Source organism: Diabrotica undecimpunctata, chromosome 3 (assembly GCF_040954645.1).
Source record: "Diabrotica undecimpunctata isolate CICGRU chromosome 3, icDiaUnde3, whole genome shotgun sequence".
NCBI lineage: Eukaryota > Metazoa > Arthropoda > Insecta > Coleoptera > Chrysomelidae > Diabrotica > Diabrotica undecimpunctata.
The window spans coordinates 11,826,058-11,853,661 of record NC_092805.1 but is presented as its reverse complement, the minus strand read 5'-3'; the positions used below and the strand labels follow the sequence as shown (position 1 = coordinate 11,853,661).

At 33.9% G+C, this 27,604-nt stretch overlaps 1 protein-coding gene across 1 annotated transcript; it reads left to right on the top strand.

Annotated features, from left to right (window-relative positions):
• Window positions 1-228: 228 nt before the first annotated feature.
• nAChRalpha2 (nicotinic acetylcholine receptor alpha2) lies at window positions 229-26,998 on the top strand. The gene is made up of 8 exons (XM_072525269.1): window positions 229-577; window positions 4,852-4,896; window positions 5,999-6,108; window positions 7,942-8,122; window positions 8,250-8,406; window positions 10,795-11,359; window positions 14,539-14,722; window positions 22,805-26,998. Exons 1-8 carry the CDS (start codon window positions 386-388, stop codon window positions 23,000-23,002), a joined length of 1,632 nt encoding a protein of 543 aa, XP_072381370.1. The 5' UTR covers window positions 229-385; the 3' UTR covers window positions 23,003-26,998.
• The last annotated feature ends 606 nt before the right edge of the window (window positions 26,999-27,604 follow it).

Genomic DNA, 27,604 nt, shown 5'->3' with positions numbered 1-27,604 from the left:
AAATATAAATTCCTTTCGTAAAACACAGTGCTTTGGTGTTTGTAATATTTTTATTCTATTAGAAATATTTTCTACTAGTCCTAAAACCGATCCTGTTAGTGTATATCCCTGATGGCCCAAGTTTATTTACCCAAATACGCTCCTGTCCCACTGCGCATCGCTATTGATTTTTCACACACACAGCCTCCGTCACAGGATCACTGGATTTTATTCCATTGAGATATTCATCCAGCGAACAAGGACCTCCGACATCCTTCTCCCGTCCACCATAATGACCTTTCGGAGCATTTGAACCTAGGTTCAAATCAGGGGGTTGAGTACTCCCCCAAGTATGCAGGAGTGTTAATTTTTTAGTGATAAAAATTATTGTGATAATAATACAATCATGAAGCTAGAGTGGATGATTTTCGTATTGTACCTTTTTTGTGTTTTGGACTTTTGTTTGTGTAATCCGGATGCCAAGAGACTGTACGATGACCTTTTAAGTAATTATAACAGGCTGATACGACCTGTCAGTAATAATACGGACACTGTTTTGGTTAAATTAGGACTGAGATTGTCTCAGCTTATTGAATTGGTAAGAAATGGTTTAACCACTTTTAAATATTTACGTGAGTAGGCGTGTCAAATTTAACAAATACATATAGTTTTTGAACAATTTTTTGGTATATTAGTTGAGACTTTACATGCTCAATAATAGTATATTTATATATATATATATATATATATATATATATATATATATATATATATATATATATATATGTTTACAATGGGAGGGACAACTGGAACTTATATTAAATGTATAACTGTCATTTGCATCTATACTTTTTATTAATATTAATAGCACAAAAAGTTTATGATTGCTACTTGATAAATCATCTATATTTTACGTTTTAAACAAGTTGATGATTTTATTTTGATTACTATTTTAAAATCAATTGTATTACTTATTACTGCTATAAACCGGCAAATCGAAAAACCATCATTTTAGACTAATGGTCTGTTTACCACTAAAATGCTTCTTTTTCTTGCTTCTTGATTTTAGTCCCAATTATCTGTTGTATCATTGTACACCTGCCTTTTTTGTACTTAGCTTATCGTCCACCTTTTTCGGGAGCAGCCCACACTGATATATCCTATTAATGCTCTCGAGCGATTCTAATATGGCCCAAGCTGTAGAGAAAAAAAAAACGTGCATTAATTAGTGAATTTTTGAAACAAGCACAGCCTTATGAACGACAGTGCCTGAAGTAACCTTCAACTTCGTGCAACTCCAAACTGTTGGTTATAATTTTTTATGACACTTTTAAATTGCAAAAAACAGTGTTTCTTAATTTTATTTTTATTGTATCAAATCATTATTTTATGGTAAAATGAGTACAATTATATGAAAGTTTATATAAAAGGCTTTAATTTGAGCTATGTTGCAACAAATTTGACCCAATAGTTTATGCAAAAATACCGATTGAAAGTATAAAAATGTCAATTTTTCGTAATTTTTTATTTTCGAAATAACTTTTATAAACATTGTTTTTTATGCAAAAACATTATATTGTAGCCCTTTTAATTACAAATCGAATGAGACTTCATAAGATCTGATGGACAATTTTTTACGAGATGCTTTTAATCTATAATATAAAAATGAAACGCAAAAATGTGCATAACTCAACAACGCATGGACCAATCTTAACAATTCTTTTTTTAAAATGTTCCTTAAAGTCTAAGGATGGTTTTTACGGTAAGAAAAATTTGAATAATTTCCGGGAAAACCCTAAAACCGCCCTTTTCTTTTTCCCATGCAAATATTTTCTAACTAAATGTAGAGTCAATTTAAACTTTATTGTTATTTAATAAAGTTTATATTAAATTACTAGCGGACCTTCAAACTAAGAAGGGAACCTAAGGTTCAATTCTGATTGAAAATAATCTAAAGGGATAGTGGGAACCTAAAGGTGACAAATATTTATAAAGTGGGAGCTTCAATGACAAAACATAGAGACAATTAATTATTTATTATTATTAACATAGGGTTAATAACCGATGTAATAAAAAATAATGAAATAAAACGTATATAAGTATTTTCAGTAATCGCTTTATTGTAAATCAAGTGAATCATAATTATTAACAGAAATCTGTTTTATTTTTGTTGTAGTGCTTTATGATGTACAATGTTTTTGTTTGATTACCTGGTGAATATACAAACAAATCTGATAATTTTCCAACACAGGAACAGGCAACATACAATTGGCCATGTGAGAAACATGGGTTTTCTAGATTAATACCACAAACACCTAATGATTGCCACTGGGACTTATTTATGGTCATAGCAAAAGCAAGTCGCACAGGAAACTGTAGTCGTTTAAATTCAAATGGTAATCAGTCGGTATCATTGGGATGCGTGGTATCAAAACGTCTTCTTCTTTATACTTTCCTTTCAGTACAGTTGCTTCTATCAGGCTCTTCATTAATTTTTTTTATCGCTAACCGTGTGCCGTTGCAAAGACACGGTTGGTTGATATTTCTCAACATTATACTACATATCCAACCTTTAACTGGAGATTGTGAGGTGGCAATCCTGGTAAATCCAGCGAGTTTAAAAATTCAGGCGGATAGTTGACGATATCACCTTGGTTAGTAGCCGAATCAACTGATTTATATATCCTCAATTCACCTGTAATTTGTTCTTGAATTTTGAAATTTAATTCATTTACATCTATGTTTTTTGCAGCCAATATAGCCCGTTCGCTAAACCAATCATGGTTTCTGTAATTTTGAGCAACATCTGGAAACACCTTTTGAATAAGTTCATCTTTTGATCGAGTTAACTGACAAAAACTTTAAGAAAAGTTAATGCAACCAGTCAAGGTGTCTATAAAAAATTTGCCATTACCAATGTCAATGAGTTGTTTAGAGAATATGTCTCCAGATTAGTTATTTTGCAACTCGACACGCATATTCTTGCTTAAGTGTAATACCTTGACATGTTTCCACAAATTGGAGGAGTTTAAACATGCATTGAGTTCATCAGCTGGCGTTGATCGTGGAATCACTGGCAATGTTTAACGAAAACCTCCTTCTAATAAAATCATTGCACCACCAAATGGGTTATGATTGCTCCATAGATCTTGGTAAGGTTTTATCTAAAGCCTTAAAAGATTTTTTATATGCCATGGTGCATTCATCTCAAACAATCAATTCACATTGCTGCAAAACGAGTGCAAAGCGACTGCAAGTGCAATTTTATTTTGTGAGCGAATTGTTGCTAATATCAATGAAATCAAAAAAGTTTTTCCTGTACCACCAGGTGCATTTAAGAAGTAAATCCCCCTTGTTTTATTATTTGTTACTTTCATAAGTGTATCAAATACATACTTCTGTTGTTCATTCAATAGTGGAAGATTTGTTTGAATTAATTCTTTCAAAGTGTTGAGATCATACAGTTTTTCTCGGTGCAACTCTTGGTTAAAAACATTATGCATTGGACGATTGGGCGCGGCCAGGCATAATTGAAATATTAGTTTGTTCGACGTCATCAAGCACATGTCCTAAATTGAAATCAACGCTTCCTTGTAAATTTCTTCGCTTATTTGTATATTTGGATTTCCCCTTCTAATCCGTATTTGATACAAAATATCATCACACATATTATTATCTTTGTATTTGATCCACAAATCATTTGTGTTTGATGGGAAGCATGTAGATATGATAATTATAGAAAACAATGTTCGTATTTGATGACCTTGTGATGATATTATAGCATCATTGAGAGTTTGATCACAATGAGCGTCATTTTCTAGTAATTGCAAACGTTGACAGACTTCTCTGTATGATGAACACAAATCACCATCAACAGTTCGTAAATGTTGGAATGATATTGGGCCACGTGCATTGATTAATAGCAGTCATAAATAAAAACATTCATCATTGCTTGGATGTACTGAATAAATTCGACCAATCGCATCGGTAGAATATACATCTGGGTATCCTGGAACTGGTTTTCCTTGTTTCCGTCATATAAATCTCCTTAAGAAGTGATTCCAAGTATAATATCTTGGCATTTCAGAATAAAACAATGTTTAAGCAAAAGCATCGTTTTGGCATATTAAAAAAAAACTGGTTAATGTAGTAGATGGTGGCTGAGCTGATTCTTGCAGTATGATTAGATCGGTAATTAGTTTGGTTTGTAGAATTTCGGGTTCTTCTACATAAATTACTTCGTCTTATAGAAGGCATATCGAATATACTTAATAATTATTAATCACAGGTATTAAAACATTTTGCACAAAACACGATATAAAACAATCAATCAAAAATAAATCGAAGAAAACTGAAGAATTTGTTTCGTTTATCAAGTTGACAAAAGAAAACTGAGTAGATAAGGTAACAGAAAATCCAAGAAAAACAACACGTGTGTGTACACCAATGTACACCGGCAAATTGACAGGTTGTTTTAGGGTTTTCCCAGAAAAGGGCTGTTTTAGGGTTTTCCCGGAAATTATTAGAATTTTTCTCACCGTAAAAACCATCCTTAGATTTCAAGGAACATTTTAAAAAGAGAATTGTTGAGATTGGTCCATGCGTTGTTGAGTTATGCGCTTACCAACACATTTTGCGATTCATTTTCATATTTTAGATTTATAAATTTACGTATATGTACCTTAAACCTATCAGGAGGCGTTACAGGTTCCACTTTTATTACATTTAAATGTATTAAAGTGGAACTGCGGGGCACCGCGGTGGGAGTTTTTTTTTTATTTATCTATCTCATAATGAAAATCCCAATATATTCTACACCCCAATTGGAATCATTTTTTTATTACTATACTAATATCTGTTTATTATTTACAGAATCTAAAAGATCAAATTCTTACAACAAACGTCTGGTTAGAACATGTAAGTACCAATATTAATTAATAATTTTGCAGATTTTGTAAATATGAAAGCCTTTTCGGGTTTCTAGGACGTAGTTTGCGACTTTGGCAGACTTTTCGAAAACCCGCATACCAATATGTCATTACTCATTACACAACCGATATTGTGAAAGCCTACACTAGCTGTGTAGATTTCACTTATAGTATTTTTCATATAAAAATGCGTGCACGTCATTCAAGATTTACGACGTCAGAACCCCACAGCGTTGCCAAAACATCAGAATAGTTAGTAAGTGAGGAATTTTTAAAATGTCAACTATTTGTCAAACTATCATATTAACAGTAAATACACTTAGTTTTAAGATTACTGCAACACACTAAAATACATAAGAAAACATTTTAATACAAAATTATACATTCTTAATTTTAAACTTGCCACTTTTAGAGCATTAATAGTAAAAATGTCCCGCCATTATTCTTGTTCAAAATAATATATCTTATATGAAAGCTGATGAGCTTTCTACAGACTATTTAGTTGTTTTGGCAAAACAAAATCACAATACATAACAATAATTAGCTTTTAAAGTTATTAATCTAAATTTAATATGTATTTATAAATACAATCTATTAATATATAATATATTATGATCAAATTGTGTAAGAAATCAAAACCTAAACAAAATTCTTACTCTAAAAAAGCGGCAACCTTTTAAAACAATTTTGCCACTCGCTGAACTGTCAAAAAATTTGAAGTATTCCTTTATCAGTTGCGTACAATTGTCTAATATATTTAATTAAAATTATTATTTTGTGGAATATTAGACTAAAAGAGTTATTTCATAAAATTTATATTATTAATAATAACAAATCTTTTTGGTTATTTAATCAATATAATTCTAAAATTCCCAATATAATTGATTACATTTTTCTGATTATTATACCATGTTGACGCCTATGAAAGATCGAGCAGTTCCGTATGGGTTTCGTATTATTAGCTGTGTTAGGAAAATTTGAACTCTAAAGTTGACGTTCTGAAAATTTTAAATATAAGTGACGTCACTTTATATAAATTGTGACGTGCACGCATTTTTATATGAAAAATACTATATATTGTACTTTTCTAGGAATGGCAGGATCACAAATTTATGTGGGATCCACAAGAATATGGAGGGGTAACTGAATTGTACGTACCATCCGAACATATTTGGTTGCCGGATATAGTGCTTTATAATAAGTAAGTTTTAACATTTTTGGTAGCAAAAACAGTGTTTTAACATTTTACTCTGAAAACTTCAGGTCTTTTTGTTATAATTTAGCGTTTTATGCACTTTCTGAATATAAACAGTTGTAAAGTGTTGAAGTGAAAGTAGAAAAGATGTATAATTCTTACAAAGGTTTCGATTGTCCATCAGTAGCGAAGTTAATATTTAAACCAATATAAAATATGACTACTGGTTTATTTTATTGGTATATCAATATCGTTATTATTTGTGAAAATATACTGAAGACTGGCATTTGGAAGATCCTTCTCAAAAGTTAGTGTCCTACATGGAATTTTAAATGCCAGTCTTCAGTGTGTTTTCACAAATAATAACGATATTGATAAACCGATAAAATAAACCATCTGCAGATATCCTCTAGACTTTCTCAAAACTATAATATATATCAAATATATACCTTATGTTGTTAGTGACAATTCCATTGATTTTGATTTCCTCTGGCCGTTTTTTTTTTTAATTAAATTTGTCATATTTATTACGAACAAAACAGCTTTTATAGTTAGAAAAAAAATCCAATATATTTTTGTATTTCCAAGTATCGTGAAGCCATAATCAGCAGACCTAGGTTATTTCCTTTTGCGCATATTTTCTTTCTAAATTCATTGAGATTGAGATTGGCTTCAAGGCTCAAATCAGGCTTAAATATGCCTGAAATTTGTTACAATCTCTTCTGTATTCATTTAGTAATATGACGTACAAGATATGCCTTTCGCACTTTTTTGCTTGTTTTTTTTTTAAAGGTTTATTTATGGGAAGGAGGTGGTAAATCTTCTAAAGACTGTAGCAGGCCTTTCAGGGTGGAAGGCTCCATCCACACGCATCCACTCCTCATAGAGAATTTGTGCTCATAGATGCAACCATAGCTCCCTGTCTACCAACTAAAGTCCACCCCCCAACCGGACTACTCATGCGATAGGCTCTCTCCAGGCCGGTGCATCACATGAATAGACCGTCTTTTTTTTCTTTCTCTCTCTTTCCCCCTCTCTCTCTCTCTCTCTGTCTCTCTCTATATGTCTCTTTCTCCCTCCCTCTCCCTCTCTCTCTTTCTCTCTTTTATTTTTGCTACAGATTCCTCTCTAGTATTTCCTTCTTTCCGACCATTTGAGTTACTGCCACCAGTATTTTCTTGTATTCGGTCTTTTCCCCATTGCTACCTACATTATTGTATTTGCACTTACCCTACCTACCTTCCTGTGTAATTTATTTCTTGAAAATTCTACACTCGAATACAGAGTGCTCGGCTATATCAGGCACTCCACATTCTGCGCAGTTTTCATTTGCTATCTTCTCTATTCTATCTAGGTAGGCCCCGAAATAACCGTGCCCTGTTAGTAACTGGGTGAAAAAGTAATCTCTGTCGCCGCATTTCAGTCAGTCTGCAATATTTGGAATTAATGCCCTCGTCCAGGTCACCCTACGCTCGTTTGTCCATTTTTCCTTTCGCTGCTGCTATTCCTAGCTACTATTTTCTCCTACTCATCCTTCCCGTAGGTTTCTGCCCTTTTCTTTACCATCAGTTGGATAAGTAACACCCCTGCGATTACTTGTATGACCACCGTTGATGTTGTTCTCTATGCACTTGCCAACCTTAGCAGTGCTTTTCTTTGGGATTTTTCTAGCATTCTCCTCTATTTCTTAATATTAAGCACTTGTTCCCACACCGGTGCCGCATAGAATATAGTACAGTGGACCACTTCCATTAAAATCCTCCTTTTTGATAGACGAATTAAAAAAATTTCTTTGTAATATAATTTATTATTAATCCTTATTTATTAATAACTTTTTAGTGCTGATGGGGAATACGTGGTTACTACGATGACTAAAGCGGTCCTGAGGCATACTGGTAAAGTACTTTGGACACCCCCAGCCATCTTTAAATCTTCCTGCGAAATAGATGTGAGATATTTCCCATTCGATCAACAGACTTGCTTCATGAAATTTGGATCGTGGACCTATGACGGAAATCAAGTAGGTGCCCTTCTTATGAATAGATATATTTTCATATGAACTGGCGCTTTCACCAAATTTTAGACTTCAACTATTTCATTTTTGTAATTTATTATTTGTTTTTCTATAATTTGTGTTATTTTTTTAGATTGATCTGAAACACATTAACCAAAAAGTTGGTGAGGATAAAGTTGAAGTTGGTATCGACTTGAGGGAGTATTATCCCAGCGTAGAATGGGATATTCTTGGAGTTCCAGCGGAGAGACACGAAAGATATTATCCATGCTGTGCTGAACCGTATCCTGGTAGGTAAAAAATGTAATTTTATAATTTTCGAAAATTGGACATTGTCTTAAAAAAATTGGTCATTTCGGATGCGCGCCATGCAGCGAAGCCGCGGAATATTTATTTTATTAACTGATGCTTTCTTTAAATAGATTAGTTGTTGTTGTGGAGAGCCATTTCCTCAGGTTTTTTAACCATGATATTCTTCTTCTCCCAATTCCTCGCTTTCTGAATACTTTGCCTTGAAGGATTATTTTCAGTAATCTGTATTAAGTGTCATTTCTCATTATTTGAGATATTCTAACTTTGTTCTTTTAATCGTATACATCACTTCTCTTTCTTTCCTCATTGTTCGTAGTACAATCTCGTTAGTTATCTTATCCGTGCACGATATCCTTAGGATTCTTCTGTATAGCCACATCTCGAAGGCTTCAAGTTTTTTCTTCATCGCTTTAGTGAGTTTCCAGGATTCAACTCCAAGGCTTCACTAAATATTTCTTCTGAGTATAGGTTGAATATTATAGGTAAAAGTGTGCATCCTTGTCTAACGCCTCGCAGAATCTGGATCGCTTCCATTGGTTCATCTCCAAGATTTATTCTTATTGTGGCTGATTGGTTCCAGTATACATTTTGTATTATACGCCGGTCTTTATCATCTATTTGGGCTTTTGTTAAAACATCCATCATTTTTCGGTGTTGAACTGTGTCAAATGCTTTTTGGTAGTCCACAAAGCAGGTGTAGATATCGCAAGTCATATCTCTGCATCTTTGGAATAATACCTGTAGGCTAAACGGTGCATCTCTCATACCTAAGCCTTTCATGAATCCAAACTGTGTGTCTTATATTCTCTCTTTGCCTAGCTTGTATATTCTGCGATGTATAATTTTAAGAAAAAGTTTTAGTGTATGGTTCATTAGACTTATTAGCCTATATTCTCCGCACTTTTTCGCTCCTTGTTTCTTTGGTAACGTAATAAATTCTGAAAATATCCAATCTTTTGGAATATTCCCTATGTCATAAATATTATTGAAGATTTTGCATAGTATTCTTAAAGATTCATCATCAAGAAGTTAGAGAAATTCAGACAGTACTCCGTCTGGTCCTGGAGCTCTCTCTTCTTTTAACGATTAGCAGTTATGGCTGCTCTTATCTTCTTTTCTGTTACCTATTTTAGCATTGAAATCTCCCATGACTTTAAGGAGTTCATGTCTCGGTATATCTCTTATAAGGTTGCTTATTTGTTTGTAAAAATCTGATATTTCCTCATTACTGCGGTCTGCTGTGGGTGCATAGACTTGTACTCGTATAATGTTAGTGTTCATCGGTGACGTATTTATTTGTAACAAGAGGATTCTATCGTTCACTGGTATGAAGTTGTTGACATGTTTGGCTATACTTTTATGTGTGATAATTCCTACTTCATTTTCATATTTACCATTTTCTGATCCTGAATAGTATACTCTATATTCTTTTATGTCACAATAACTTGATATAACTCAGGCCACCTTATTTCGCTTGTGCCCATTATTGCTTTTTCCATGCGTTCCATTTCTTTGATTGTGCATTGGATTTTTTCTGATTGAGCCATAGTCCTAACATGAGCCATATTTCCAAGTGGATTTTCTATTCAGACAATTCGTGTGGATTTTTTTTATAGGTGTGTTATTGGGCATTTCACATTGATTTTACATATTAACGACCCGGGAGGCCCTGTGGTCATGGGAATCACCTCTCTTGCCGGATCTTGGTTTCCGATGACCATAATCGGTAAGAGAGTTTGTGTTGTGTTGTACAGCCATTATGATTGTACTAGAGATATCCATAGGGATCTTTAATATAGTGGTTTCTCGTTGCCTTCTACATTCTTATGCCGTTGACCAAACTACTGATTCTTCCGCCTTTGGGGCCGGTTTCTCCCCCCTAGGCAAAAGAGTGCTCTACCACCTACCAACTTTTCCGCACGAAGCCTTTGGTCAGCAAGTGGGGGATTGCTTATACCGACAATCATTCGATGAATTACCTCTTGGAATATGGGAGATATTTTATTTCCCTCCTTCTCACCGGTAAACCGGGTCGGGCATTCCCCTATTCGTCACCTAGGGACGCGCTCTATAGGAGTTACAGGTTCCCCGAGAGAAATTTAAATATAAAAAGCGATTAATTAAATTTAACTACAAAAATCGATTAATTAAATTTAAATATAAAAAGCGATTAATTAAAGACTCTATAGAAGTGATTTAATTCCTAATGTAATATATAAATGACCCTAAAATATATCAGAAATCCTTATGATGGACAAAAATAATAACTAAGAACGTTAAAAGGATCTGTCATTATCACAAAAAAATAACTAATGTATTAATTTGAATTGAAATATTATGTAACTATCGTTTTAACATTTTTTTAGATATATTCTTCAACATAACTTTAAGAAGAAAAACTCTATTCTACACAGTCAACCTTATAGTACCTTGCGTGGGAATATCTTATCTCTCAGTGCTGGTGTTTTATTTACCTGCAGACTCAGGCGAAAAAATTGCTCTATGTATTAACATCCTCCTCTCCCAAACCATGTTTTTCCTTCTTATTTCTGAAATTATTCCCTCAACATCCCTCGCCCTCCCACTTTTAGGTAAATACATCCTCTTCACCATGGTGATGGTAGCCTTCTCGGTAGTTATCACTATTATTATCCTAAACGTACACTATCGGAAACCCAGTACACATAGAATGGCGCCTTGGGTACGAAGTTTCTTCATCAAGAGCGTACCGAAATTACTATTGATGAGAGTACCGAAAGATCTATTAACAGAATTGGCGGCAAACAAGATTCCATTGAACCGAATGTCTCTAAAAAAGAGAGAGCTCGATATAATGCCTTCGAGTAGGTCATCGTCGTCGAGTACTTCTAGTTCTTCGATGAATAGAGTTAGTGGATGTAATGGACTCCATTCCAGTACTACTACAGCCAGGTAAGCTATATGTCAAATATAATTTAAAACAATTTTTCTTTAAAAGTCAATTATATTTCTTATATATAATCTATCTAACGGGTCCAATCAACAAACCTGACCTAATTCACTTCTATATCATAAAAAGCATTGCGTCAACTATACACATCATTTCCCTATTCAAGGTACCTTCAGTGACTTTATCATTAACGAAGGAAAACCACCACCAAATAAAGAAACAGATTTCGCTAGCCTCGGAAAGGACTCTTGATCTTTCTGGTTCATCAAAAAACCCTGAAGAACTGGATAAAGCTGTAGGAAAATTTTCAATAATATCCAACAAGCAGCATGGAGTAGTACTCTTACTTTTAGAAAATTAGTCGAATTTAATAAGAATCCATAGGACAGTATCTTAGAGAATTAACTAAGTTGATTACTTTCTGTGAAAAACAAATAAATGGCTTTAAAAGATCAATTAACCAGATTCATCTATTAGGAATAACAATGGCATCTGAACGCGCACTCATAAACAAAAAGTGTTGAGACTTGCGTATGTATCATCTAGATTCTTCTAGACTTCTTCTTTTTCTTCTTCCTCTTTATAAGCAATTCTGCTTGTTCATTGGCGGATTAATACCTTTGTGAAAGGTTGTCACTCCACCTTTTGCGCGGTGATCCGATACTTCTTGTGCCGAGTGGTGACTTATCTCTTGCTATTTTTACCTCCGTCCGGCTCGCGGAGATAAGAATACGGCCGGGGTCAGAAAGCCCTGCCTGTCGTAAGAGGCGACTAATGGGTAGGAATAGGGAGGTGGAGAGCCGTCGTTAGAGGTGTCGGGTTGGTAGAAACGCACACGGTAGCTTCGACGACACGGTCACCGGTCTACATTCCTAGTATCCGAGACGAGACTCTCGTGGGACCACTCTACTCCCATTCCAAAAGAGCCTGGTGAGGTTGAACGAGCTGGGCCCGTAAATACCTCTCCTGACCTCGGTCAGGAGGGGTGTGGATATACCTCTCCTGACGGCGGTCAGGAGTGGTGCAGGTGCCCCGGCACGTACCCACCGGGAGATCCAAGAGTGGTAGAGGAGAGATCCTCGGCGGCGACCTGTCTACGTGTGAGGTGGAAATTCCTCCGCCTGCCGAACCTGCCCGCCCGTAGTGTGGGAGTAACGGGTAGGCAAGGTACTCACAACACAGGTACTACGGGGAAGGTGGAGCCCCCACGGGTCGCGTATAGTAGACGTGTCGTGGTAACCCCACGGGGGATCCACGGGACGTTTTTGGTACGCGCCGCGTGGCACCTTCACTTTGGTGTCGGACTCGTAGGGGCAGAGGTTTCACTAAGAGCGTATGCCGAAAGGCCAGGAAGCTCAGGGTCCGGCCAAGTCTTTACTTGGAGGGCACGCCATTTAGCAATGCTATTTTTACGACACAGATCTCCTCCATTCTGGTTATGTGGTTATTTTATTCTTTTTTTCTATTTTTTGTCCATTCATTTATACACTACGTTACATTTTCATCTAATGTCTTAACTTCTCTTTCGATATCTCAGCGTATTTCATGTAATTCTTCTCAGTACCCTCTTCTCTGCCGTTTCCAGTAGCCTTTGCGTTGTGGCTGTGTCGGGTCTTGTCATGATTGGTCTTATACTGGTTTTATAAATTCTTGACTTAATCTCGGTGTTAATGTGTCTGTTTCGCCATATAGTGTTATTAAGGCATTCTGTTAGTCTATTTGCTTTTTGTACTTAATCTCTTACTTCTGTATCTAGGTCTCCATAGCTAGACAGTGTAATTCCCAGGTATTTTATTTCCATTACTTGTTCAATACTGATGCCAATAATTTCTATTTTATATCTGGTTGGTTTTTTGCTGACTACTATTGTTTTAGTTTTCTGAAAAGAGATTGTCATATTAAATTCTTATGTTAAATCTGTGGACCAATCTTTGCCGACTATCTTCATCTTGGGCTATCAATATTATGTCGTCTACGAAACAGAGTATTTTTATTCCTTTGTTTTCCATTTGGTATCCTCGTTCTTTGTTAACGCTTTTGATGATTTCATCCATGATCAAATTAAAAAGCATGAGGCTCAATGAATTTCCTTGTCTCATTCCGCTGCCTAATTCTAAATGAACATACTGTTGTGACATTCACTGATAACATGGCCATTATTTCAGTTGGAAGTAATCATAAAGAAGTAGTGTATTACCTGCAGAATTCCTTGAATTCTTCCAAAACCAAATAAAATTGACTCATATTAATATTACGAATAAAAAGAGATATATTTTACTTATAATCAATAATGTCCAGATTTCACATGATAATACTGCAAAATATCTGAGCATCACTCTTTCTGCAAGACTCAGGTGGAAAGTGCAGGTTAAAAAAAGCAAGAGTTTGGAATCAGATATAAAAAATATATTGGTTGCTTGGACGTGACTCCAAATTATTTACTCATAACAAAATGTTTCTCCACAATCGAATCCTTAAGCCTGTTTGGAGTTATGTCATACAAGTAGGGGGTTATAAAAGTCAAAATAACATACAACAAACATAAATAAGTAAAAAAGTAAAATAATAATCCATCGTTTCCAGAACAATGTACTAAGAAATATGTAAGGAAGATCTGGGGATTGATATCGTTAGGCATACTATCTCCAAATATGCTCGTAATCATGAAGATAGGCTTCATTATCACGTGAATGTTGAGGTCACGTCCAGCTACTTGGTAATACAAACCAGACCAGACGAGTTAAGGGAATTAACCATTACGACCAGTTAGTACAGTGAAGTGATATGAAATAAATAAATACTACTGAGTCAGACTTTAGAGTAGAAAATTTTTGTGCAGTGAAATAAGAGGAATTATAGAAATAGTAAGACTTGCTTAGTATATTAAGCTAATTTAAGTTAGAAATAAGATACTAATTGTTCTATCACTGAACAGATTGTAGTGTTGCTGCAAAAGGAGTATAATAAAACACATAATTAATTAAAATTATAAAACACAATCAATATACATGAGATGTTCTCATCATCCCAGTAAGGAACCACTAAAGAAACTACCAATAAAATGTGTCTTTTAGTACTATTGTTGACTTTTTAGTATGTTTTACTGGCGTTTTTATTATATATTTAGTTTACTAAAATCTACAATATTCTTTCTTTACAAATTATTATTTTGTTTTTGTAGGTTACGAGGTTTTGCAGGTACTTTAAGCGAACGCCTTGGTTACAATGGTCTGCCTTCCGTTTTTTCAGGTTTGGATGAAAGCGATTCTGGGACTCGTAAAAAATATCCATTTGAACTGGAAAAAGCAATTCATAATGTAATGTTTATTCAACATCATATCCAGAGGCAGGATCAGTTCAACGCTGTAAGTTAAAAACTATAGTGATAAAGTAAAAATGTTATAAAAAAAAATAGTATTAATGTTACAATAAAAATTCTATAAATTTTCTGTCAAAATTTGATCTTCACGTCATCTAAGACCTCCAATATTACTGTTTTTTCAAATATTCTGATAATATTTGTATTACTAATCTAAAAAATTAGTTAGTGTTTAATATTTTTGAATACTTTTGAATATTTTTAATGAAATATTTAACTGTCTAATATGCAAAATCGTAAAAATGATCAGATTAAGTTGATATTTTTTTCACCGAGAGCTCTCAATCGTTAACCAGTTAGAGTCCAGAGGCATCTCCTGTATCGATCTTGTCTCTGGATTGTTATATTGGTCTGGAATATCCACATGTCTGTTTATTGGATGCTATACTTTATTTCACGTTAGGAACGGATCGTCTGGCTTATGCAAATCAGTGTTTCCAAAATTCTAAGGCACGTGTTGCTACTAGACTGCCGATATACGAGTCATTCTAATCAGAGACGTATTCAGGACTGGGTAGATGTAGTTAACTTAATGTCACTAATAAGTGGATAAGTATAGTTAAATACAGAATATTGCATTATAAATAGTTGTTTCCTTAATAGACAGATATAGATATATAATTAATGTAGGTAATTAATTCCCCTAGACTTTTATTCAGTTGCAGGAAATAATCAACTGACGATATACTGCGATTGCCTTTAGGCAACTTTCTTGCGCCTTGTAGCTATAATTGCAAGCTCTAAAACGGACTTACCGGTAATTACTTACATAAAAATGTTTCCTTGTATAGAACTTGCATTACCTTAAAAAGGATGTTATATAATTTAAAATTTTTGGCACTATTACCTAATTTTCACATCTTGCCCTACTATCACTTACATAGTTTTTTAATTTGGCACTTTGTGTCCGCCGATTTTTACACTATGATATAATTTACTCACTGCATATTAACATCATCCTTATTTTCTCTATCATCGCTATTACTGTCATCGCTATTACTGTCATCGCTATTACTGTCATCGCTATTACTGTTATCGCTATCACTATCATCGCTATCACGGTCATCGCTATCACTGTCATCGCTATCACTGTCATCGCTATCACTGTACCACAGGATCAATATTGTTCATCAACCCGTCAATAACCCAAAATAATATTGCTCTTCCTTAATAGTTGTTCACTGGTGCTACACCAAATGCATTTCTTATTAATTGTTCCATTGCGGTGGTCTTAAACTCTGTGTTGTGTAAGGCAATATGTCTTTTGACTTGACTTCATATCTTTTTAATTGGATTCAACTCATAATGGTATGGAGGTAGTCTCAGAAACGCAATATTTTTCTCTTTGCACATAAAGTCGATTTTATATTTTATATATTCTTCCTTGACAAATATTCCTTGTAAATACAACAAATTACAGATTATAATAACAGAAGAGAGGCTAGAAAATTTTACAAGGAAATCAAGCAATGCACCCAAGGATACATAACAAGATCAACAGTTTGCAAGGACAAAAATGGGGCAATTATCAGCGAGAAAGAGGAAATAATGAAACGGTGGAAGGAGCATTTTCAAGAGCTGTTAAACTCAGAAAAAGAACAAAACGAAGATGAAGAGATAATTCACCACACAGCAGAACAACTAGTTGAGCAACCAACATTGGAAGAAACAATAAACGTCATAACACATCTAAAAAATAACAAAGCACCTGGCACAGATGGAATAACTGCAGAACTGATCCCAGAAGATTGGAAAGTGGGAATCATACTTCCTATGTACAAAGGGGGAGACAAACGACTCTGCAAAAATTATAGGGGCATAACAGTTTTAAATGTCATCTACAAGATATTATCAGGAATTATATATAGCCGCCTGGAATCGTTTTCGGAGGAGATTATTGGTGAATACCAATGTGGCTTCAGACCAAAGAGGTCAACTATAGACCAAATACATATGTTAAGAGGTATACATGAAAAATATGTTGAATATAACATACCTATTTACAACTTGTATATCGATTTCAAACAGGCGTTTGATGGAGTAGATCGACAAAAGATGTTAAAGCAACTATCTATGTTAGGGATACCCAATAAGTTGGTTAAACTTATACGAATGACTCTGGAGGGTTCCAAAGCTATGGTGAGAATAGATGGAGATATGACGCAGGCCTTTGATATTAAAAATGGAGTTAGACAAGGGGATGCCTTATCAACAACACTTTTTAATCTAACTTTAGAAGCTGTTGTTAGAAAACTGGATATAAACGGCTGTAAACGGCAACAAAAGGGTATTAAGCGAAAAAGTTATAGAACTGAAACGAGAAGCTGCTACGTTTGGTCTATATATAAATGAAAGCAAAACAAAATATATGGAGTGCACAAAATCGAATGAACATGAGAATCTGAAGGTAGATAACCATACCTACAAATATGCCTCCACTTTTCCCTACCTAGGCTCAATAATAAATGACAACAACAACATCAGTCAAGAAATACAAGCACGGATTCTTAGCGGTAATAAGTGCTTTTATGCATACAAAGACTTAATGAAAAGTAAGTTACTGAATCGTGAGTCTAAGCTGAGAATCTACAAAACAGTAATTAGACCAGTGGTCACATATGGATGTGAAACATGGACCCTCTCAACCACTGATGAAAATCAACTGAGAATATTTGAGCGCAAAATACTAAGGAAGATATTTGGACCAACCCAATGCAGCGATAGTTCGTGGAGAATTAAAATGAACCACGAGCTGGATGAACTAATGCAGAGCGCAAATATTGTCAGATTTGTAAAATCACAAAGACTAAACTGGCTTGGTCACCTAGAAAGAATGCCAGATAATCGAGCTGTAAAAGTAGTCCAGAGATGGAAGCCCCAAGGAAACAGAACAAGAGGAAGGCCCCGTAAAAGATGGATAGACGACGTAGAGAGGGATCTTAAAACCATGAACATCAGGCAGTGGCGAAGGAAAGTATCCGACAGGGCAGAATGGAAGAACATTGTTAAGCAGGCCAAGACTCACAAAGGGTTGTAGCGCCATTAGAAGAAGAAGAAGAAGATATTCTTCCTTGAATGTGTTTACGACTTCCATAAGCTCTGATTTTAAAAAATCTTCTTCCAAAAAGACATCTTTCTCCAGCAACCATGTCTTAATTTGGTCTTTATTAAATGCTTGTGTCGGAATGACTTCTTTTCTCCTCTACTAGTACGAGGCGTTGTATATCATTACAACAGTTTTCTCTGAAAGATTAGAAAGCAGCTTTTCCTTAAATCACTGTTCAAATATAGGACCATACATCTTATCATGATAGCCCGCTGAGTTTTTTTAGCTAAAAATCAAAAAGCCGCACATTTCACAAAGCCCAATTCACTACCCGCATGCACTATAACAAATCAGGGGCTTCGTTGTGTCGACTGTTTTAGGTCTGTTGACAACCCCATAACAAACACATCCCAGGTTGAAGTCACTGAGGGATCCTTCCATTCTTTGGAAACAGTATGTCCACGTTTCATCCAAATAAACGACGCTGTATCCTTGGGAACAAAATTTTTATCTCACGCAAATACTGATACCGTCATTTCAGAATATCGGGCCGTTTTATCATGGTCGACTTTACTCCTCATTTGCAACAATCAAAGTTCATTTCTGCGGTTTCACTCTACTTTTGGTACGTTTTCTTGTTTTTTTTACGGGTCTTAGTCCTTCTTCCGCAGCTTCTTAGCGTATTTTAGAAATAGGACTAGAACCTACTCCCGTCATAGCACTTACGTTGTCTATTAAACTTTCACCACTCTAAATTTAGACGATAATTTAATATATTTAAAATAATTTGTTTTCTCACGGATGTTCAAGATATTCCATTGGCTTAATTTTTGAATTTCCATTTTTAATTAACTAACTGTGAAGTCAGAATAACTACTAAACAACCATAAAGCCTTGTTATCATTATAGGTACGAGGTACGAAGATAATTAGTTTATAATGACCATGATTGTGTCCGATAGACAATTCTCGTCTGTTAAGTTAGAAAACATTCATTTTAAAAAAGGTAAAAGAAATAATAAATTAGACTTACTCACAATCAATTTAATTTAACTATCCAAACGACCGGTTTCGCTTTCTACAATATCCAAAGCATCTTCAGGTCTCGATACAAAGTTAAATAAATGCTGAAATAATAAACCCATATTAGGGTGTTGTCTAATAAAGATAAACAAAGATAGATGATATGAATTATATAAATTACAGTAATTATGCCAATATTACATGTCTGTGGTTTTCAAATGAATAAAATGTTTAAGCAGACAAGGTAAGACCCACAAATTGGTAAAATAGTCTATTAAACTGTAATAAATTAATGAATGAACAAATAAATAAAACATTACTTACATGCCGATACTCTATTAATTGATGGTGGAAAGAACATGGTTCAAACTATCCTGTATTGTTGATTGGAGAACTTAAGTCTGCTATAGTAATTGTTTGACAGTAAACGGGGAAGTTCTTGAGGAGACAGATTTTATCCAATGAAGTAGAGATAGGTGAAATGTAATTGTTTGTTTGATGAAAGTAATGTTCTATACCATTAAGTTATTTAAAAGTAATTTATATTTATTCTAGAGATATATTTATGAAATGTGTGTTATTTATTGAAATTTTTATTTTTGAAGGTGACAGTTGTGAGACAATGAATGAGAATATATGTACAAATTGTGTGGGTGTGCAATTCCATGAACTTGTAATTATCAAATTTCTTTGATAAAGTTCTTTTGTAATATGTGGCAAATGGTTGTAAAGTCCAATATTAAAGTTAAAAATTAAAATTGAGGACACTTTAAGGCACACAGAAAACACACAGAAAACACTTAAAAGGGGGGACAAAACAGACATTAAATTTAAAAAGGGGGAGGATTTAAAAGCACTACATCTTTTACTTGGAAACAATGAGTTTTTTATGTTATTTATTAGATTTTAGAGGTAAATTTGACACATGTAGGTTAAAGTGTGACAGTTCTTCTTCTATTTTAAATGCTGTAAGTTAAGTTATCTAGTTTTATGAAAATGAGCTGATATTAATAAATGTCTCTAAAATTTTTAATTTTAGATATCAAAGTTAGTTGATGTGTTAATATTGGCATACTTTAACAAACTTTAAATAATTAAATTTCAATGTAACAATATGAATAATAGAAATACATCTTCTATGATAACTAACTCAGCTTAGTCAAAATTATAGAACAAACTTAAGTGATTATTTGGTAATTAAATTAAATTAAATTAAATATGTACATTTGTAATCAAAATGTATAACAAAGTTACAAACTTTCTTTAAAATAATTGTTGGTGTGAGTTATCTGTCATGGTGTGTATAAATATTTTTAAATATTTTATTCCAGTTCTGATATGTTAATATGGAACTTAAATTCACATATGGAACACATTCATAATTTTTCATAACATTCATTTTAATTCATTTTTGAAAAAAGGAAAATACAAGTACAACCCTAAACCGTGCTTCTGCTCATCGTGGCATCGGCACGATTATATCGTCCATAAAAAATACGTAGCCCTATCTACATAACGTTCCGCTCTTAACGTGAAACATCCTGTAGCATTTTATTAATGAAAATACACAAAGCGTTGCTAGAATTGAAATTTTCCAACTTGCTGACAGTTGAACTTGTCTAACGTATTGTTTTCTTCATGCACAAAGACTTTCAGATGTGGGTTATATAGACCAAAATACTGTACTTAATTTGGAAATACATCTTAGCACAGTTTTTATGACAGAAGTTTATAACTGTCTTTATGCATGGCTGTGCAAATCAGAAAAATTGTAAATATTGATACCTTCTTGTCTTAATATTGTACAGGAATTTATAAAAAAAATAAGGCCAATATATTTCGTATTATCATCACCATCATCATCACTGCATTCCTTATTTCCCAAAGAAATTATAATTGATTTTTGTTTTTTCTTCTATTATTATATTTCCAGAATTTTTATTCCTCTGCTGTCATGTTTTGTGTCAATTGACAGATGTAATTTTTGATATTAAGCCACTTAGTAGTTGACGAATAGCTTCAAGCAGTGTTGTTAACTCTACGGATTTATCTGTAGATCTACGGATTTTCGAAATTACTTAGGATTTTCGGATATCGATCACATTTCTACGGATTTTTCAGCTGCAGCAATCAAGAATAAAATTGGGATTTTTTACTCTTAGCTTTTTATAAAAATAGAATTTTTACTCTTAGACTCTTAGCTTTTTATAGAAATAGAAGTATTTATCAAATAATTAATTGACATCTAGTCCTCTGTAATGTCGTGAAATGATGAATTTCAATTTTCGTAACAGGTGAATCCTCGGCGCTTAGGGGAATAACAGTGATCTCAGATAGAATACTAAGATTTACCTTGGGGACTCCCCGTCCTAACATTATAAATATGAGCTATTCGGAAATCTACTGTTTAAATTTGTTAAATTCGTAATTGTAATTTGATACCTAAACCATAACAATTAACATCATTCGGTATCGGCACCTATTAGTAACAATAAATCATTCACCCACTCTTAAACTTTTATGTAAATATGGTAAATATTATGACCTAAATTCCGATGTGAGCCTTTGGTACCATAAAATTTGAAAACGATTTGAATTATGGATGTTTGGAATAATAACTTCGACCTAATTATTTACGGTCTTTAACTTTTGAACAGTGATTGCCATGCCAGTAATTACTGTAAACATCCTCACTGTTTACGTTGAATTAGATATACGTTAAATTTTATGTATGTATTATATAATATATAAAATAAAAATAAATCTACTGTTTTTGAAAGGAAATCTCCTGTTTTGTATTGCCCTTTTCTCCTGTTGTTGAAAATATCCATCTGGCAACACTGTACCAAGCACATGTTTCTGTTCTACGGATTTCTACGGATTTTTGAAGCGCCCTCTACGGAAATATTCAGTTGTAGAGTTAACAACACTGGCTTCAAGTTTAAATGTGGTATTATTCTTCGCGACAAATCACTACAGTTAAGCTCAGATTGAGGTTAAATTCTCAATAAATGGGTGTTTAAATTTTTATTTATTGGAAATTAGGGTGGGAAAAAAAAAAGACATCGATAGACACAAAAATAGCGTGTGTATTGCCTTGTTAAAATTGTTATACTACATTGCTTACAAAAAGAAAAAATAGAGGAGATATGTCTTTCAACAGTTGATGTAAAATGACAGGCAAACTTTTATTACAGTGTTGCCATACATTAAGGTTAAAATATTAAATTGAACAATAGATGTTAACCGCAATACCGTAACTCCTCGTTCTTTTTCTCAGTAATTTGCTTTATAACGAATATTGCATCCGTACACGATCTTCCACTACGAAAACCCTGTTGTCCATCTGCTAAACTTATCCTCTGATTTATTACTTGTAAAATTTTAGTTGTAATTTTTAACGTAGTATTTAACAAATTTATACCTCTGTAGTTTTCTGGCTGTTTTTATCTGCTCCACAATATTTCAATAATTTGTTTGGTATCCCGTAATTACTTGATGCTTTTCTGTTCTTCAGCTTTTCAAGTATTTTCCGAACTTCCTGAACATTTATATTAAAATCTTCATTTGTGCTAAATTTCTGGTGTTCCGGTTCTAGCGTCGTTTGTTCGTCCTCTGCATAGAGCTTTTTTAGGTAGTCAATCCACGTATCCTTTTCTATGTGTTTTCTAGAATTCCACCTAACAAATCTTGCAGATTTGTTAGGTGAATCGAGTAGCTTGATAGAACTTTTGCCGATCCCAAGCCCGGATAAAGGAGGAGGGGTCTACAGCCAAGTTAGCAGCCTACTGATAGACTTTAAAACCATACAGTTCATAGAAACAGGATTATGCCTCGGAACATGAATGACATGAATTTAATCCTTGAAATTGTTTATGACAGTCACATCTTGGACGAGTCCATTGTTAATAACTACACATAAAATTAAAACGCTTAAGTTTTTTAATTTGCTTTCTATAACTTTTATTTTAATGCCATAAAATGCGTCTTTTTGTTTTAGGAAGACCAAGACTGGGGCTTCGTAGCCATGGTCCTCGACAGACTGTTCCTTTGGATATTCATAATAGCTTCTATAGCTGGTACCATTTCTATATTATGCGAAGCTCCTGCGCTGTACGACGACACGAAGCCCATCGATATGGAGCTCTCCTCTGTAGCGCAGCAGCAGTTCCTACCCGATTTCGAAAATATGCAATAACTATCCTCGTCTAACTATTAGAACCGTATATTCTCAATCAGTTCTGTTATTTAAAAAGGTCTGACACACTTTTTTATTTTTAAATTTATTTGTCGTCACACAGCCGGTGACCTTAACCATTCATATCAGTATAGACTTCACTACTTATCGTTAAGTTCGTCACTAATATTTTAACATCATCAGGAAATCTAAATAGTAATTTTCCTCGATTCCTTAGTAGAATGTGAGTCTGTTTTCAATAAGTAGAGCAGCAGTATGCAAAGTACAGATTGCCATGATGGTCACCAACATTCGAAAGGGTAGGCAGTACAAGAAGAGAAGAAGAATACTGTACTGAGTTTATTAGTCTAATTTATTAACTTTATTTATTATAAAAATGTTCTAACACTTAGTTTATTTAAAGTCTTTATTTGTACAATATAACTAATTTATTTCACATTAATAATTATATAATTTATTTACATTTATTACAATACGCGCGTTACATTTTAAAAACTCGACGCGATATTATCTTCAGACTCCCCTCACAATGAAAGTCCCGCTATATATACCAAAACAGCCGTTAGCATGGAATCTCTCGAAGCCCATGGATGTTGACCTGAATTGCCTCGAATTAACGGAAACCTAGACTGGTTTTTATAGCGGCTCGGAGAAAATACTAGAACAGAAGTGAGAATAAACAATATGTTTACAGGTTTTTAATATGACTCATATTTTATCGTAACAATACATAATACCTGGTATATAAATCCATAGCTAAACCATTAGTAAGATACAAGAAACAGATGAAATATCTCAAAAGAATAGCAGGAATAACAAAATGAAGCAATAGCCGAATTAGAATAGGAACCCATGTTAAATAATCTAAAAGAGAATTACCAGCTAAATTGGTACGATCACATTTACAGAATGGTTGGCAGTAGACTGATCAAAAGGCTATACGAAGCAAAACGAACAAGGAGTAGATGAAAAGGAAGACCCAGGAAAATATGGACGCAACAAATATTCTAAACAAGCAGCAAATGAGAAAACATGAGAAAATGAAAGAATTGACAGAATAAACCAGAAGCAGTTGAGGAAATGGTTAAAGAATTGACAAAATTCAACACAGACACAGTCAAGATGTCACAGAAGAAGAAAGAAAGACGTTTTCTCTTTGCCAATTTGTTGTTATTTTTCTCGAGGTGGTTGTATCCGTAGTTTGTATCAAATTTTGAGGCTTTTTTAAGGTACTGTGAACATATAAGAAATTTAGATGATTACATTTCTTTTTAATTCAAATTCCACCATTGTTCTTCACGTGTTTCGAGCTATTCAGCTCTCATCAGGAACACTTGTGATAGCTTCGACTGAAATGAATTGCTCTGAACTTTTTGGTCGTTATAGTAACATAACATACCTGAGCACGCTAGTAGCAACTTCTATATAAAACAACAAGAAGTTTTCTTTTCGATGAAAAAGTAGATGAACGGTAAATCCAAGATTACTGGAAGCTATTGGACAATGTTAGGAATAACCTTTTATTCCGACAATCCGTTCTCTACGTAAAGACTGCAAAAGATGGTGATTTTTAAGGGTGAACGGTAGATATATTGTCGAAATCGTTCAATAGCTTCCAGTAATCTTGGATTTACCGTTCACCTAATGCGCTTTCTAAGAGAAGTATCCTGGCTTCTAGTTACTTCATAAACGAAATTTATTCTTTTAGATTGCTGGCTCCGCCAGAATAGGACTGATTTTTGACATATTCTGATCTAGTCTGTTAGTCTAAGCTATTTGCTTATTGATTAAATATGTAACTAACTTTTACCAGACGTTTTTTAAATAACAAACTTATTGAGAACTAAAATTATAGTACTCATCGTATTTACGAATTGAACTAAGTCTGTAATAATGTGATGAAATATTGACGAATAATGTTACATAGATTTAATAAAGAGATTCTAAATCAAATATCATCAGCACCATCTCTTAACCAAAATTGACTTGTATGGCTATCAGTTTAAATTATTTATTAGCATTATTTACTTTTAAAAGACTTTTGTCCTAACTTTAATTTTATTGTAAATAAGAATACAAATAAGAGTTTGCCGAACATCAGAAGTTTGGTAAAGTGAGTCAACGATCATTTAAAAAGCTTGACCAATATCACACTTGCACTTTTTTAAAAGTTTTTGCCCATACTTTATCGATATAGGTACAACAAATGCTGGGATATCGATATAGGTACGATGGGACAGTGTCTCTATTGGACTATTTTCTTAAGTGTTTCAAATGTGTCACGGTTTTTTTGCTTTTACTATATATTGGTTACTTCTTATAACCGGACCGGTTTATAAGCATGATAAAAAAAAGGTCAAAATAAGCACTATAGGCACACAATTTTGCAAAAATAGAAATATTTTGAAATAAGCAAGACTCAAGAAAAAAAATAGCTTAGCCTATAAGTAAACATCGACATTATCCAATTCTATGATTCAATGTTTAATTGTAGGAAAATTTTTGAATAAAAAAGCAGCCTCTAGCCACGTTTCTCATCTTGTCAAATTAGGTCGTAGAGTCAACGAGAATAGGCAAGAGCTTTCAAAATTTGTTTTAACATATTTTACTAATTAATTTATTATTGGAAATTGACTCTTAAGATGTTCAGTGACTCTATTAATACCATGCGAAACACACGTAACATGAAAATCGTCACTGTATATTTTTTAAATTTTTCTCATAGTTGTAGCATGTAAGGCACAGCATCCGTTACAAAAAGAACACATTTTTCAGCAGGAACCATCTGCAAAAATGAATAATAAGAATACAACATAGAGCAGAAAAAGAATAGGAAAGAAAATCCAATTACCAAATTCCCCTAATTACTTAATCTAGAGTGAAGTATATAAAATTCTGCTAAAACACAACAGCAACGGCTCCCGGACAGAGAGGTTATTAGAACGAATAAAGACTTCGTCTTCTGTATAGCTCTACAGCCCTTGAGAACCCTTGGGTTCCCTTAAAAGATTCTTTCAACTTTTCATGGCCAGTCTTCTCCATGACCATGAGAACCAGGGTCCTGGTCTTTTTCCCTGAACGCAAATTCATAAATGCACAGGTGATTAGGACGAGCCTTTAGCATCTAAATCGGATGCTGGGAACACAGAACTGGTCCATATTAGGCAGAAAAATTAAGAAGGGGGCCAGCTACTGGTTTTTTCTGTAGATGAAGGATCTTTCAAATGTAAAGGAGAAGAACTACAAAGCTTACTATGGACTTAATAGAGTAACTTTCAGAGATCTGCAAATCATGAAAGTTGTCTAAGTGTAGTTCAGATTAACTTAAAATACAGCAAGGTAGCCTCGGCAGTGTTAGTAGCGCTTGGAAGGACGTTGAATATTGCCGTTGGACATCAGCCTTGGGTAAACCAAAGGAATGTCAAAGGGCGACAAATGGAGAACTGATCTACAGTTGATCTGTTAAGGTCCACTGGACTTGTGTGATTACCAAAAAGGGGATAGAGATACTGCCGTTAAATAATTTTTGTCAGGTAAAAGAGCAAGTAAGTAAGGTGAGAGAATTGGACCGGACCTGGACTCGGCCTATCTTCCTATAAAATGGATGAGCAAACTTATGTTTTTGTGGATTTTTTGTATAAAATACCTAATAGAGATAATGATATATTGAACAAAGAAAGAAACTAGAAATGGTACAAGAAAATATTTAAAAACTAGAAAGGTACTTTTATTTTATTCGGCAGTACATGATATTATTATCTATTTTACTTTTAGTTTTTCTTAATGAAAATCCCCTCCACTTCCGTAAGAATAACACAATACATAGCAATAAATAATTAGAAGACCGTGATAATTTCTAAATATTGTTAAAGACGTGGAAAATTTAATTTAGGTGTAGAAAATTTTGTCAATATTTCTTCAATCAAATGTATTAATTCTAAATGAATAATAATCATTTTTCTGATTATTAACTGTTTAATAAATAAACATTATTAAGTTTAATAGTATTTTTATTTCTGTGGGCGCCCACCATCGTGAGTTCCCCCTGGTAGGTGATAGCGGAATTCTTGAAAGACCTCGATGGTATCGAGGAAATGGAAAGCAAAACTAATATCATCGTGGCGCCGAACCCATGATGCGGGCTCCTACTAAGGAAAGCAAGTGGAAATCAGTTAAATCATTACCTATCTACGAAATCACAATGCACAAATGATCTATGATCTTTGTATAGAGCATTTACAAAGCCAGAAAAGCTGCTAATATCAGCTAAAAACTAAAAGAGTTTTCAGTAGAATATAAAATAACATGGATTTCCCCAGAAAGGAAGCGAAAAATCAAATAGACCATGTGTTAATTAAACAAAGGCATAATAGATCATTAACTAAGTGTAGAAACTACAGAGGGGTAGCCAGCGACAGTCGCCATATGTTAACAGCATTCAAAATCAAGAAGACATATAAAACCTCCGTCTCCAAGATAAAACAACTGAAGAAAGAATATATATGAGAGATTGAGAAAGAAGAATGGGGATATATTCAAGCAGTCGAGATAGAAGCGACAGATCTTCGCACAGTAATTAAAAAGAGAGAGGACTGGTTTTAT